Raw genomic sequence first — 15,818 nt, forward strand, 5'->3', positions numbered from 1 at the left:
ATAGTCAGTGGGAAGTTGTTGTATAACAAAGGGAGTCCAACTCGAGGATGGAAGATGCCTTAGAGGACTGGGGCGGGGAGGGTGGGGGGGACTCCAGGGGGGGGGGAGTCAAGGAAGGGAGGGAATACGGGGATATGTGTATAAAAACAGATGATTGAACCTGGTGTACCCCCCAAAAAATAAAAAAATAAAAACAAACAAACAAACAAAAAGAAAACAAACTTGGAAAAAAAAAAAAAGAATTATAAGGGTGAAGAACAGTTACCATGAAGGGGACTCAGGGTCAAGACTGGGGGGGAGGGATTTGTTTTTTTTTTTTTTTTTTTTAATGAGTAATAAGAGATGTGACCACATTTATAGTCTGAGGAAGAACAGGAGGGGTTGAAGATATGGATTATTACATGACAGTGCAAAATTCCATAATAAACAGGAAGTGATAGGATTATGAACACAGTAGAAGGTTGGCTTGAACAGGGAGGGAACACCTCAATCTCTGGGACAGGACAGGAGGGACAGGGGAAGAAGACTAGGAATCTGAACAAATTTTTGCCTGATTACCTTGAATTTATATAAAAAATAGAAGGAGAGTTCCCATTCTGACAGTGAGGTGATTGGAGAGGAAGCTTGAACAGAGTGGCAGAGATTTGATATATAACTGCTGAAGCAAATGAAAAAAAGCAATGACCAAGTAAAAGTGTATATAAGGAATCCCAAGGCCCAGGCTTAGCACTGAAATATAAGTTTGCCGTGGCACCAATACAAAAGTTCTAGAATGCTCTGGAGCAGTACTCAGCACATAGTAGAGGGTACAGGAACAAAGAAGTTTTAATTTAGTTTTAGAATTTTGTAAAGTAGAAGGACAAAGAGTTGAAGGCGAAAGAGAGTGGTTCAGATGATCTAACATGAAATTCAGACCTGAAAGGAAGAAAAGGCAGGAGGTTTGAAAGACTGGCAGAAAATGGAGGACTTAAAATGGATTGCAGAGCAAACAACAGTGTCAAAGGAATGAGGCTATGAACATGCTAGAAGGTTACAGCCTGCAAACTACTGGATTTCTCATACTGAGAAATTCTGGGCTACAGTAAGATTCATATGTAGCAGGTGCTTAATGATCAGCCAAGATAAATGTTACAGGGGCTGAGGTCAGATTACTAGGAGGCTAGAGTATTAAATGGAATGATAACATGGACACATTATGTTACCCAACCGGGTGGAGAAGTAGACAGAAATTGGGGTGGAGAAGTAGACAGAAATTAAGTGCCCAAGTCTTACATGAATGTGGAAGAATTAGTGCGATCAGAAGAAAAAGAATAGAGGGTGAGCTGGATCACAGGCAACAATGATTTTGAAAGGGCACTGCGGGGGCTGGGCTCACGACTATCTCGCCTTCTAACCCTTTACTACCAGGGTGTCTTAAGGGACAGAAAGTCCTCCACAGAGGGAAAATAGTCTCTTCTGGGAGAGCTAAATAAATGGAGGGAAGAGATGGAAGACACAAGAGGACATAAGAGAAAGGTCTGGGAAGAACGGTAACAAGATAGGTCAGAGGTATCAAAGGGAAGGGAAGTATAACAATGAAAGTATGGAATAAAAGACACATAATCATCTGACCTAAGGTAAATCTTATTTCATAATATAATGGAATTCAACTGTGCTTGACACAGTTAAATCCTAAAATACAATGCTTTTATACAAAGTCCTGATTTAATTTGGAATTAAACATATTTCTATTAAACTTTTAATTTTTTCTATTTTAATTTCTATTTGAATTTTGACCTAAAGATGATTAAAATGTATGCATTAAAATTCCCCAGATTACTGAATGCATAACTTTGAATAATGTTAACACATGTTTGGCACTGTTCCTGAAAAATGATCAGTGAATTTTAGCTAAGTAATTCAAATTATTTTCATTTATTTCATACCTAGGATACATTCCTCTTGAGAGCATTTACCAATGTATCTTAAAAATTTGAGCTATGTGGCCATGTTCTGCCCTCTCACAAACAGCATGGGACATAATTATAATTTATACTCTGCTTTTTGAAATGTTACCTTTATTTGGATATACAGAAAAAACTATTTGCCCATTTATAGTCTAAAAGGAAAAAAAGCGCCCTCTACTGTAATTTTAAGTAAGGGAAAAAAATGGCTGAAATCTTGTTAGAAATTTAGGGTCTAAATTTTTTTTCAATTTTGTACTAAATAAAATATTTCAGACTAGAAATACTTGTACCCATCTTGCATTCCAAAAATATAAAGTTTATCCACTTGCATCACAAAAACACCTAAATTAAACTACTTTATGACAGACTTCATTTTTTAACCTCTTTCAAAATTCATTTCTAGAGAGCCTTGAAAGCAAGTATGATTAGAGTGGGAATATGCAATAGGCCTTGGCATCTAATGTTACACCATTGCTAGGGTCTGGTGTGTAACACATACTAAAACTACTACAGAACTGCTATATTATAGGGGAACATAATGTTCGAGAGATACTGTGACTTAAAAAACAAACAAATAACAACAAAAGCCCCACACCTACAACCCACACAAATATAATACAAATGATTTATACAAAATTAACCAAAAAACACTGTCGATAAACCTACCTAGAATGATTTTTAAAAAAATGCAGTACTTTAAAACTACCAGAAATGCTAACTCTAGGTTTGTTTTCCATTCAATACCTTTGTAAATAAATGTATAGATTTCAATAACAGTTTAAATCTATAAACACAGCTATAATAAAAACTGAGGTGTCAAATAAATTACTTTTCAGACAAATCTATACAAATTTACAAATAAATCTTCAAATTATATTTTCTATTTCTTAAATGCAAATATAGTACTAAACTTAATCCTACACAAGCATTAGATACTTAACTTAGAAAATTAAATCAGTAATTGTTTCAAAATTTTAAAATTTTAATCAGCAAATATATTACATTTGCTTCAACACAAAGTCTTAAGTAGGATAAGGAAAAAAAAATATCAAATTTAAGAAGTATTAATAGAAAAAGCTGTTGACCTCTGAAAAATACTTCAAAAGTCTTTTTTAAAAGTCTGGTCCAAAATAGCGTACTGATTAAGCAAATTAAAGAACATACAGGGGCTTCCCTGGTGGTGGTGCAGTGGTTAAGAATCCGCCTCTCAATGCAGGGGACACAGGTTCGAGCCCTGGTCCAGGCAGATCCCACATGCCACGGAGCAACTAAGTCCGTGTGTCACAACTACTGAGCCTGCGAGCCAAAAGTACTGAGCCCTCATGCTGCAACTACTGAAGCCCGGTATGCCTAGAGCCCAGGCTCCACAAGAGAAGCCACCGCAATGAGAAGCCCACACACCTCAACAAAGAGTAGCCCCCATTCTCTGCAACTAGAGAAAGCCTGTGAGCAGCAACAAAGACCCAATGCAGCCAAAAGTAAATAAATAAATAAATAATAAAATAAATCTTAAGAAAGAAAGAACATACACATTGTAGAATACTATATAGCCATTTAAATGTTCCGAAGGGTATTTAATGATATGGGAAAATACAATATATAATGCGAACACAGAAAATTATCTAAATGGTATGATTCTACTTTGGTATAGAAATGTATACCTTATTGGAATTAAGGGTAATTTCTATTTTCCTCATTATTTTTTCCTGTGATATATATTACTATTATAATCAGAAAGATATTACTTAAAATCATAATTTCATCATGTTCTTACCTGAAGGTACTAGAGAATCTTGTTCAATAATTCTTGCGGAGGCCAAATCACTGATAATATACTGTAACCTTAAATGTCTGAATACTGACACAAATGGTTTTCCTTGCTCAGTTTCAAGGAAAGTCATACCTTCAAAATCTGTAAAAACAGACAAACAAAAAACAGCTTAAATTAAATAACCATTCCTTTCAAATCTATTAATTTATTTATTCCAACATGTTTTTATGGGCAGGGACACACACACACACACACACACGTCTATTAGAATACAAATAAGTTAGTTTCAAAGTTTTCAAGGCTTTTATAAACTTCAAGTGTGTGGATAAAAAACTTGGGGAGATTTAGAAGAAAGCCCCAGGAAATTAACTTTGGTCCTAAATGGATCCTTGGACTGGGAATTCAACTGACACCTTTCTGAAGTTTGGAGCTTATAGTGCAGCAAGGTGGAAAAGGAAGGTTTGAGAATGGTGGTTAGGGGATCTTTCCAGAATTCCAACACTTCAGTGGAAACTCTAGAGCCCAAATGCCTCACTCAAGGGTCTTCACAACATACACCGGACAGGGAACATTTCTTGGGATCTTTTTAATTTATGCTTTAGTTACATGTGATGAACACTAGTTAATATATTAATTCTCTATTAAAATACAAAATAGGATACAAAGACATCGTAGACATGGATTTGCAACACAAATTATTGTTAAAATAATTTGATTTTATGAATTTTTTCTTTTAGGGAGAATTTTAGGTTATTTCTAAAAATACTCTCAGTTGCATTCCAAGATGCTTTCATGAGTGGGAAGGAAAGATCTGGAGTTACTGCTATCAAGCAGAGACTTGTACATAATCCCTAGCCTGTTTTCTCTTACAAGGTATACCCATGGCAGTGGATTCAGCCCTGTTGCTATTAAGGATAGTAAATAAAGGAAACAATCCCTACATATAATTGTGCAAAAAAATTTCTAAATTTCTATTGTTCTCATGGTCTTGACCCATATATAGCTGAAAAGTCAAATAAGTACGAAAACCTAAGAGAAATATACTAAAACGTAGTGGGTGAGGGGATTGTGAGCAATTTTTTTGGTCTTATTTCCTGAGTATTCATCATTTTTATAATTTAAAAACTGTTTGAAATAAACTTATAAAGTCCTCACTGAAAAACAACTTATAAAGTTCTCACTGAAAAACAAGGGCATCAGACATACCTTTTGCCTTACACAAAAAATATTTCCCTGAAAAGTCATCTTAAATTGAATACTTATATACTACTAAGGCTGGGATGCAGAGCCTAGAGTGGGATAAACCAGAAGGGGTTCACAGCTTCCTATTGTAGTTTCTGCCCTTAGGCTGCAGAAGAATTTCTCTCTTGATGGACTGCTGTGGTTAATCCAACTGGAGCTCAAATGAGTATAAATTTATGTCAACATTTATCTAACATCTATTGTTTTCATTGAGTCCCTTTGTCCTTTTAGCTCCTCCACCTTCCTTACCTTTTTCAGCTTTTATCTCTGTTTTTTAACTTAAATTTTCTCCTCTACTTTTTTCCTTTATAATTTCCCAAACCCCTCTTTAATTGCCATAATGTAGCCTTAAAGTATAATTTACGATAGAAGTTTAACATTTTGATCTTCAAGAGAATCAAGTTAGGCTTTATTGATATGGTCATTTACACATTTTTGGTTCATGAGCTTGACAGAAAAATAGCTAGTAAATATCACTACATAAAATAATTCTCAAAATTTATTTAAACAAGACAAAAAGAGCACTAAATTTTAATATAAGAACCTCTATCTGGGACTTCCCTGGTGGCGCAAGTGGTTAAGAATCCGTCTGCCAATTCAGGGGACACGGGTTTGATCCATGGTCCAGGAGGATCCCACGTGCTGTGGAGCAACTAAGCCTGTGTACCACAACTAACGAGCCTGCACTCTAGAGCCTGCAAGCCACAACTACTGAGCCTGCGAGCTGCAACTACTGAAGCCCATGTGCCTAGAGCTCATGCTCCGCAACAAGAAAAGCTACGGCAATGAGAAGCCCGTGCACCACAATGAAGAGCGGCCCCCGCTCACCACAACTAGAGAAAGCCCGTGAGCAGCAATGAAGACCTAATGTAGCCAAAAGTAAAATAAATAAATAAATAAATAAAAAATAAATCTTTAAAAGATAAAAATAAAATAAAATAAACGAAAAAGTTGGCCATGTATGGACCAAAAATGACAGTGAACTAAGAAAATCATGAACTAAGGATTGTGATTTTTATCTACTTCTTTGCACTCGAGGGCCATTAAAATTTTGTTTTTTCTATATCTGTTTTATCCAGTCTCAATTTTCTCAGTGTAAATGAGGGGTTGAATTAGATCATTGCTAAGGTCCTCTCCAGCTCTAAAATTCTCTAGATTTATCAATTAGGGCCTGATTTTAACTAAATTTCAATTAAAAAAAAAGACAATAAAAATTTCAGGCATACCTTTTCTCCTCTTAGAAAACCAGACATCTGTTTCAGTCAAAAGCTGTTTTAAAGATCCATTCCAAGAAGGCACAAGTTGAAGAAACATCCACTAGGTTAAAAAAGTAAAGAAATTACAAGACTTCATTAGTTTATGATTTTACATTTTCAAACTGCTTCCTTAAAACATAATATCTAAAAAATTTAATTTCCATTTCACAAGCAATTGAAAGAGGTAGAACTATTACGTGATATGCTCACTAAGTCTTAAATTCATCATGGCATTAATAATGATCCAAAGATAAAAGCCAAATGAGTATATGATAAGGAATAAACTAATCCCTGAAAAGTACCTATGGTCTCAAACACACTGTAGTTATAGTATTAAAAAGGTAAATGTTCTATATATATATATAGAACACACACATATATATATACATATACACACATATATAATATATGTACTATTATATATTTTATATATATAATACACTATATATATATAAAATATACTAATTTATTCTACTCACCAATTAACAATTCAGTCTCACTACACACTATGTGAGATTATAAAAGAAAGAAATTAAATACGGGAAAAAGGAGTTTCTTATTGTCTAATTGCTGTTGAGATAGTATGCAGAGCAATGAAGAGCATGCATTTTTAAATCCTGGCCCTATCATTTAATAACTTGGGAAATAACCTAATTTCTCTGGGCCTTAATTTCTTCATCTGTAAGATGAGCATGATAATATGTCTACCTCACAGGACATTAACAGAATTAACATGTGTAACATACTTAGAGCAGTGCCTGGCACACAGTAAGCATTCAACAATACTTACGGGAAAGAATGAACGCTACCAGTGGCTCAGAGATAGAAATGGACTGTCTCCCCTCCTTTAATGACTGGTTAACACAGTTACTAAACTTCCCTGAGGAAGAATAGTAACAGTATATCATCTCTATCATAAAACAAGCAAATAATCCCAATGATATAACCTAAAAGGTGACTCATTCCCAGATTTCAGTTCCGTGTTAGTGTAGACTTGGTGCTAGGGACAAAGGCTAAAGGCAAAATCATACAGTGGGAAAAGCAATGGACTAGAGCTCGCAGACCTGGGTTCTGCCTCAAGTCTGCCACTTAGTAATTGTAAGAATTCTAAGTTTTACCATCTACAGAGCAAGAGTAATAGCCAATTTGTCTCTTCAGAGTCGTGAAAACAAAATTATATTAAAAATGTTGAAACCTTTCAAAAGGATGAAGTGAAACATATGCTTGAAGTACAAAAGACCTTTAAAATAATTTCAACATTCTCTAGAAAAATGTGTGAAAAATTCATCATAGAGTTATTAATTCAACTAAAGCTCAATTTTGAAAACATTTCTGAAACCCATATAAAACATTTAACATTTCTAATTATGTAAATAACAGAACAACATATTAACTGTTGGAAAGAAAATCTGGGAAAAAACAGAAATGTATTCTTAGGAGAGAAAAGTATAAAGAATACAACTGGAATTCCTCATGATACCAACTCCCTGTTAAACATAAAGACTTCTTAATGTTTTGGCATATTTCCTTTTACTTTCCTTACATTTATAACCATTCCCTTACCAGTGGACACTAGCTGTTTCCAGCTTTTCACTATTATAAGCAACACTGAGAGGATATCTTTACACATACCATACTATGGCAATACCTTTTTAAGGGCTGTGTATACATCCATCTCCACTTGCATCACAAATAAGTTAGATGAACCAATGAGTTGTTTCATGAGATTTACACTAGAAAAGATAAAATAGAAGTAGTGAGCCTCTCTTCATGCACAAGCTAAAAGACCCTGTTGGAACTGAAAACTTTGTCTTTTTTTATTAAAAGAAAATGTGGAATTAAAAATTATATCAGTCTTTTTTCCCAAGACAAAGAATCTTAGACAAAAACAATCTATCTGAACATAAGGATACTTTTAATTTAGACAGTATGCTGTGAAAGGTCTTTTCTTGCACAGATAGAGAAATAAAGAGCTTTGCTATGCTAATTAATCAAGTTAAAGCAAGGTCCCAATAAGAAATATTTTAGTATGCTCTGATAAACTGGCAGCCTTCCTCTTTTGCTTTCCCCACTCATTCAATTAAAAAAAAAAAGACACTTGTCAAAATCCACTGAAAGAGATATATCTTCAAAGTATATCTTTCATCTCTAGGCTTAAGAGAATTGCTTAGTCATAAAACATTTTTATTACTGTTAAGGAGAGTAAAATCAAGAAACGTGTTAGTTTAAATTTAGAATAGAAATAATATCACAAGCTGTTCTCTTTTTTTCCTTTTTCTTGCTTTCCTTTAAGCCACAAAAAGCCGTAAGAGCATCTGGGGTTTTAAGATGACCACTATGATTTATCTTCCTGTAGAAAAAGCTCAATGAGAAATTATAAAAGAGAAAAAGTGTTTCTAATGACTTCCAAACAAAACATATTGCAGAGCTTTGTTTCTGCCTTGACATCATTAGGTGATGATTTTTTGGTAGAATAATGCTTCACAAACTTTTCTACATCTTAAGAACAGAGGAAAGGAAAGGACAGGACACAGGAATCCAGGAGGAGGCTAGCCATAGAAATACCATTTCTCCTAAATAGGCATTTCTCCAAAGAAGACATATGGATGGCCAAGAGGCACATGAAAAGCTGCTCAACATCACTAATTATTAGAGAAATGCAAATCAAAATGACAATGAGCTATCACCTCACACCGGTTAGAATGGGCATCATCAGAAAATCGACAAACAGCAAATGCTGGAGAGGGTGTGGAGAAAAGGGAACGCTCTTGCACTGCTGGTGGGAATGTAAATGGATACAGCCACTATGGAGAACAGTATGGAGGGTCCTTGAAAAACTAAAAATAGAGTTACCATATGAACCAGCAATCCCACTGCTGGGCATATACCCAGAGAACACCATAATTCAAAAAGACACATGCACTCCAATGTTCATTGCAGCACTATTTGCGATAGCCAGGACATGGAAGCAACCTAAATGTCCATCAACAGATGAATGCATAAAGAAGATGTGATATGTATATACAATGGAATATTACTCAGCTGTAAAAAAAAATTACACTTGTAGAGATATGGATGGACCTAGAGACTGTCATACAGAGTGAAGTGAGTCAGAAAGAGAAAAACAAATATCGTATAATAACACATATATGCGGAATATAGAAAAATGGTACAAATCAACCAGTTTGCAAGGCAGAAATAGAGACACAAATGTAGAGAACAAACATATGGACACCAAGTGGGGAAAGCAGGGAGGGTTGGGGGGAATGAATTGGGATTGCCATATATACGTTACTAATAAGAAAAAAAAAGTCAAATTTTACATTTTAAATATACACAGTTTATTGTATGTCAAAAAAAAAACCAAATTGAACTTATGAAAAAAAAATACCATTTCTATTAATTTTTGTATATCATCTTGTAAGTCCAAAGAAATTTGAATTCTCTCTATTCCACAATGTATTTAAACATAAAAACGTTTACTTCTCTCCTATCTGCCCCCTCCCCCCAGCAAAATCAATAAAATTGACACCCTGGTAAGATATGCAATGGTAAGCCTTTGGTTTTGTACATTTCCATCAGAATGCCACACATTCCTAGGGTCATTCATACCCTTGTCTCAGAAGCACCACTGTCAAGGAACTGCAAGCCTGAAAGTGACTGCATAGCCTACTGGCCTATAAAAGTTCATTCTCACTTTGAATTTCTCAGACCCACTGCAGATCTATTAGCTCCATTATTACAAATAAGCTCCTAGGGGGCAGAGACCATGACATAATCACCTCTGCCTCCTTCACAGCCCTTAACAGAGTAAGAGTACATTTACACACAGTAGACGTTTAGAAATTATTTCTTGAAAGAAGGAAGGAATAGTTAGCAAACTTAATTCAAAAGACTAACTTAATTGTGAATTTAATTCCACTAGGCTTAGCAGAAAGTTTAAAGCAATTTCCTCAAACGTAATTTCTCAATGGTAAAAAAAATGGTTTTTAAAATAAACTTTTAGATTCTCTAAAGAGCCCAGTAAAAGTGAGGGAACCCTGGAGACTTCCTATAGTTTTATAGCAGCAATGAATTTTTCCATTAAAATTGATTAAAAGAGGAGACATACATTGTATCATTTACAAAGAAATTTGTGTAGCATTTTTTCAGTTCATGATGTAGTCAAGATACCTTTCATTAAATTGTTCACTTCTTCATAAGTAATATATTTTAATTTTATACAGAAATGTCCTGCATACTTTAACAAATGAAAAACAATATTTTAGATAATTATAGTTATTTAAAATTCAAATACCTGCCTTAGAGGGCCGGGATGGGGAGAGTGGGGGGGGAATTGGGGGAGGGAGAGAATATGGGGATATGTATATAAATACAGCTGATTGACTGTGGTATACCTCAAAAACTGGTACAAGAGTGTAAAGCTATTATATTCCAATAAAAAATAAAAATAAAAAAATTAAAAAATTCAAATACCTGAGTTCTTTAAAAAGTTCAACATTCTGGTGAGTCATCAAATTGTTTAGAAGCCATTCAAGGCACCTGAAAGTAAAACATGGAATTACTATATTATATATCATGTATTTATGATTTATTAAGTAGTACTTACAGTTAAAATAAAAAAGGTTATTAATCTTGCTAGGACATGCTCAAATTTTTAAATTTAACAATTGGAAATTTAGTATTGTTTTTGTCAGCAGTTAGTAAGGGAATATTCCCTTTATATTAATAAGAGCATTTCTAATTAAGAAAACCTCATTTTTCAAGTTTGTGTTAAATGGTTTATGAAGGGGTTTACACACTTCTATTACCTTCTTTATAATTTGAAAATGGGTACTGCAATTCTCAAGAGTTAAAAACACTGCCAGTAGTTGCACTGATATACAGTCAGCCCTCAGTATCCGCGGGTTCTACATCCGTGGATTCAACCAACCGAGAATTGAAAATATTGGAGGAAAAAAAAAAATTCCAGAATGTTCCAAAAAGCAAAACTTAAATTTGCCACAAGCGAGCAACTATTTACATAGCATGTACACTGTATTTATAACTATTTACATAGCATTCACACTGTATTAGGTATTTATAAGTAATCCAGAGATGATTTAAAGTATATAGGAGGATGGTTATTTGCAAATACTACACCATTACATAAGGGACTTGAGCATCTGCAGATTTTGGTAACCACCCAGGTCCTGGAACCAATCCCCTGCGAATAGTGAGGGACGACTATAATGGCTATTATGCCTCCTGCTTAAAAAAATTTAATAGAAATGTACTGTAAAGAGTGACCATAGTTTTTATAAGCATGTAATAACCCACCCACAATCACTTACAAAGACCACACTTTTGAGGAATTTACTAATTAGTCCAAACGTAAAGACGGACCTTTCATAATAAATTCTATTCTCCCTTTTTTTTCTTTCTTTTTTATAGCTATACATTCTCCTAACAAACCAAAGCAGCCAAATTCCCAAAAGTGGGATGAGAGGAAAAACAAGAAAGGTAACTCACTTTTTCTTTACAGAATCCAACCCATAGGTCCCTGCTGACGTGTAATAGCCACATACAGTTTTCACATTAATTGTTTCCTTCATTGTCTCACCACACTGCTGTATTAAACCATCCTGTAAATATAAATAAGCACTGGAAAGGCCCATTTCACATGGGAAAAATTAGCTCTGAATATGTGCTTTTACATATTAAAAAGTAAAAAAAAAAAAAAAAAAAGGAAGGAAGAAAGAAAGAAAAGAAAGAAAACTCATTAAGTGCAGCAAACCTAAGTCTTTTTTATAAGTCCAGTAAAAATACCTAAAAAAAAATCCAGCAAGTATTCAACTAAATACTTGGAATTGAAAAATGGAAGGGAGTGGGTAAAAGCATTAAGATAGAGATGAGTATTGCTATTCTCTTTTCTGTTCTTTCCCTCTCGGGACCTTTGCAAATTTAAGCAGCATTCTGTCTGTTTTGCCTGTTCTTTTAAAACTAAGATCTCTTTATATAGTCAGCTGACCATGTGATGGGCTAGGCAAATAAATCATCAGAAAGTTTTTAAGTTTAAAACACCTATCAATACCTAAGAAATACACCTAAAACAAATATATTATTGTTTTAAACTTATACTGAAATTTTAATCTAAAATGTTTATATAGAAGATTTCAAATAGCTAACTTTAACACATGGAAAGGAAATGATCATTTTTTACTCAAACTTCTGAGATATGCATCATGTAAGTGTTTTACTGTTAAATAGTTAAATCATAAAGACAATGCAGAAAGTGAATTAAGAACAAAACCAAAAAAGGATTAAAAGTTAAAAAATAAAGTATAATTATTGGAAATAAGTATTGAAAGGATCAAAACATTTAAAAAATCAAACTACCTCAGCCAAGGATGTTTAGCAAGCTATTAACTAATACTTCAAATAAATCGGTATACAAATGCCACATAAAAAGAAACCTAATTAACTTTTTAAAAGGATCAAAATGAAATGCTGACACCACTAGGATTTTTTTTTTTTTTTTTTTTTTTTTTTTTTTTATTTTTGGCACACAGGCTTAGTTGCTCCGCAGCATGTGGGATCTTCCTGGAGCTGGGATCGAACCCGTGACCTCTGCATTGGCAGGCGGATTCTTAACCACTGCGTCACCTAGGAAGCCCACCACTAGGATTTTAAACTTACCTGGAAGTCATTTCAGACTCCTTCCCTTCCCTTTTAACATCTCACTTGTCACCAAGTCCAGTGGATTATCTCTGCTTAACCTCTGCAGTATCCAGTTTTCCTCTCATGCTTTTTGCTACTACCCTCATTTAGACACTCCCGTGGATTACACAGTAGGTCGTTTTTTTCCACTTTCATCATATTTAACGAAGGAAGTACAGTAATTTTAATGTGTCTAGTACAACTCTCTTAGATGTGGCAACAAATTTTTAATATTAATATACCTTGAGTTTTTTCTCATTATTTCTTTTATAATTTTTATTGGAGTACAGATGATTTACAATGTTGTGTTAGTTTCAAGTGTACAGCAAAGTCAATCAGCTGTTGGTGGGAATGCAATAGGTTTCATACTCATCTTTCCTTCAGTTCATCCTGCACAGTGTTCCCGAAACATTCTAAAATATAACTTTGTCTTTCCCTTGATTAAAACTTTCCAAAAGTACTTATATGTAAAGTCTCAACTTCTTAAAAGGTATTGACTGAAGGACTTTCATGATCTGGTCTCTGTTTTCCCCCCTCTCGAACCATTACATTCTTTGCTAGATGCATGTTCTACTCAGATTCTCTAATTCTCCACTGTTACACATTTCTGGGTCTTAGTTTTCTGTCTGAAATGCTCTTCCTTCCTCTCTCTTACTTCACAAGATAAATACATTTTTAGTTTTTAAGACTCAACCACAAACACAACTTCCTTCTTTGACAACAACAGGTTAAACCGACCACTTTGTGCACCCACTAAATCCTACAGAAAGTTTATTATCATGTCTGTAATACTGGACAGCTCTTACTTTACCTTTGGGCTTGTATATCAACCCTCCCTCCCCCACTCTACACACTCATTATACGTTGAGCTTCTTAAAGGTGGGGATTATATCTATCTTTAACTTTGTATCTCTATGCCTAGCTTGACATACTGCTCAATACACATCAGTTGAATGAACAAATCTGTCATTCTACCAACAGATTATAAACATTTAGGTGATTTACACACAATTATTTCATAATTAAGAAAATATCTACATAGTAAGCACTCAGTTTTCCAAACCCATAAACTATATGAATTAGTAATCATAAGCCATCTGCTTAATAACTGAAGATAAGCCATTAACGAATAGAAATCTGTAACTGGACTTAGACAAGTACATTCTTTCCACATTACAGCTATTCTAAGATATCCACACAGAAATAGCTTGCATTCATTTTACAGAGGCATCAAGACCGCCTAATTTGTAATAAATTGCTTTTGGTTAAACATTTTAAATGACATCACAAATGGAATATTTATACATTTTATTTAAAAAATTATTTAAAAAGCTGTTTTATTATTGTTTTTGGAACAGATACCATGAAACAAAGATACAAGTATGATCTTTTTTTGAGTAATACTTACCAACTGCAGCATACAAGCTGCTGCCAAAATGGCAATAACTCGACTGGGCTTTATTAAGACATCATCTCGATACAATGACCCAAATGCCACCTGCAGTGCTTAAAGCAAAAGTACACAGGTAGAATGAAATAACAATTATAGCTGTTAAGAGTAGTACAAAAATAATGACAGTCTTCATACACTAAGACATACCTCTAAATCTAGTATGTACATAAAAGGATAAAATTAGTATCACTAATTAAAATACTAGCAACAGTTATGGATTGATGGTGCTAATTTAATAACAATGTTATACATTTCCATCTATTCTACCAAATCATGCTGGATTCTTCTACATCGAATCTTGCCATTAGTTAGTGGTCAGAATCAAGACACCCTTGGAAAAAGTTTTATAAAGATATCCCTGAGTAGACAAATCATTAAGTTAACTACACAGACCCAATGATAATCTTAACCCTGGTGTTTTCAGTGCTTCACCACTGGGGAGTATGGAACAGCTCCTGGTCCTATGCATGCCACACTTTTACCCAGCCACCACAGCTATTTAAGCCTGTCCATCCTTTTCTCTACTGCCATTCCCATGCATGTACTACATGGTTTGCTGTATAAATATTCTTTTCTCTTTGCCTATGAGGTGAGTACTGGGTACTTCCACTTCAGCTAGCAAAGACAGGAGAAGGAGCACTAGAATAGGAGTTAGGAGACCTATAGTCTGTTCAGCCTCACTAAACTGCTCTGAGACCTGAAATAAGTTTCTTAAATCCTCTGGACCTCAGCTTCCTCATCTAAGGATGCCTGCAGCTCTAAAACAATACTGACTACACAATTCACATACTTATTCTCAGAAAAGGTCTTCATGTATAGGGAATAATCAATGAATAATGTTTATTAGCTTATTGTTTATTGATCATACTTTTCCTCCCTTCAGTCTACATCCCCCATATTCCAGGCAGATATATTTACAAACGTGAAGTAAACAGACTGATAAGGCCAACGTGACTAAGCAGATTTGGGATCTGTAGAACAGAATTGATACACTATGGAGTAAATCAATATACATCGCCTAAGGGTGTTAAATGGAGCTTTTTTCTAGCCAACAAGGTTAGATGAAAATATTCTCTGCCAAAAGAGTAAAAATGATTTTTTAATGATTTTTACATAATAGTAATTATGGTGGCGGTTACCTTCTATATCAATATTCTGGTCTGGAATCTCCAGTTCAATAATATTCATGCTGGACTCCTTCCATGAACCACTGAACATACTAGAAAAGTAGCCAGACTTAAAAAAGACAAAAACAAAGAACACATTAATTATGCAGTACTTTCTGTGTCTTACAAGTTATTTTCCCATTTTTAACTCCAAACAACTATTCTATCAAAACTAACCCATTATATTATTTCAAGAGAAAAAGAACTGCCAAATATGTCTATAGGAGAAGAGAAATTAAGATAAGGATGCTATTAGACTTATCAAAATACTTTGTTTAATTAATG

General features: G+C 34.3%; 1 protein-coding gene across 4 annotated transcripts in view; it reads right to left on the reverse strand.

Annotated features, from left to right (window-relative positions):
* The window catches only part of GMCL1 (germ cell-less 1, spermatogenesis associated), a 49,414-nt gene that overhangs the window by 25,962 nt on the left and 7,634 nt on the right, over positions 1–15,818 (reverse strand). For all 4 annotated transcript variants that reach the window (XM_057742251.1, XM_057742249.1, XM_057742252.1 and 1 more), the window contains 7 exons: positions 15,507–15,603; positions 14,323–14,420; positions 11,727–11,839; positions 10,692–10,757; positions 7,864–7,948; positions 6,186–6,276; positions 3,721–3,858 (listed from right to left, as the gene is read on the reverse strand). In XM_057742251.1, coding sequence (XP_057598234.1) covers positions 3,721–3,858; positions 6,186–6,276; positions 7,864–7,948; positions 10,692–10,757; positions 11,727–11,839; positions 14,323–14,420; positions 15,507–15,603 — 688 coding nt within the window. The remainder of the gene's footprint in view (positions 1–3,720; positions 3,859–6,185; positions 6,277–7,863; positions 7,949–10,691; positions 10,758–11,726; positions 11,840–14,322; positions 14,421–15,506; positions 15,604–15,818) is intronic.

This window comes from Hippopotamus amphibius, chromosome 7 (genome assembly GCF_030028045.1).
Source record: "Hippopotamus amphibius kiboko isolate mHipAmp2 chromosome 7, mHipAmp2.hap2, whole genome shotgun sequence".
Taxonomy (NCBI): Eukaryota; Metazoa; Chordata; class Mammalia; order Artiodactyla; family Hippopotamidae; genus Hippopotamus; species Hippopotamus amphibius.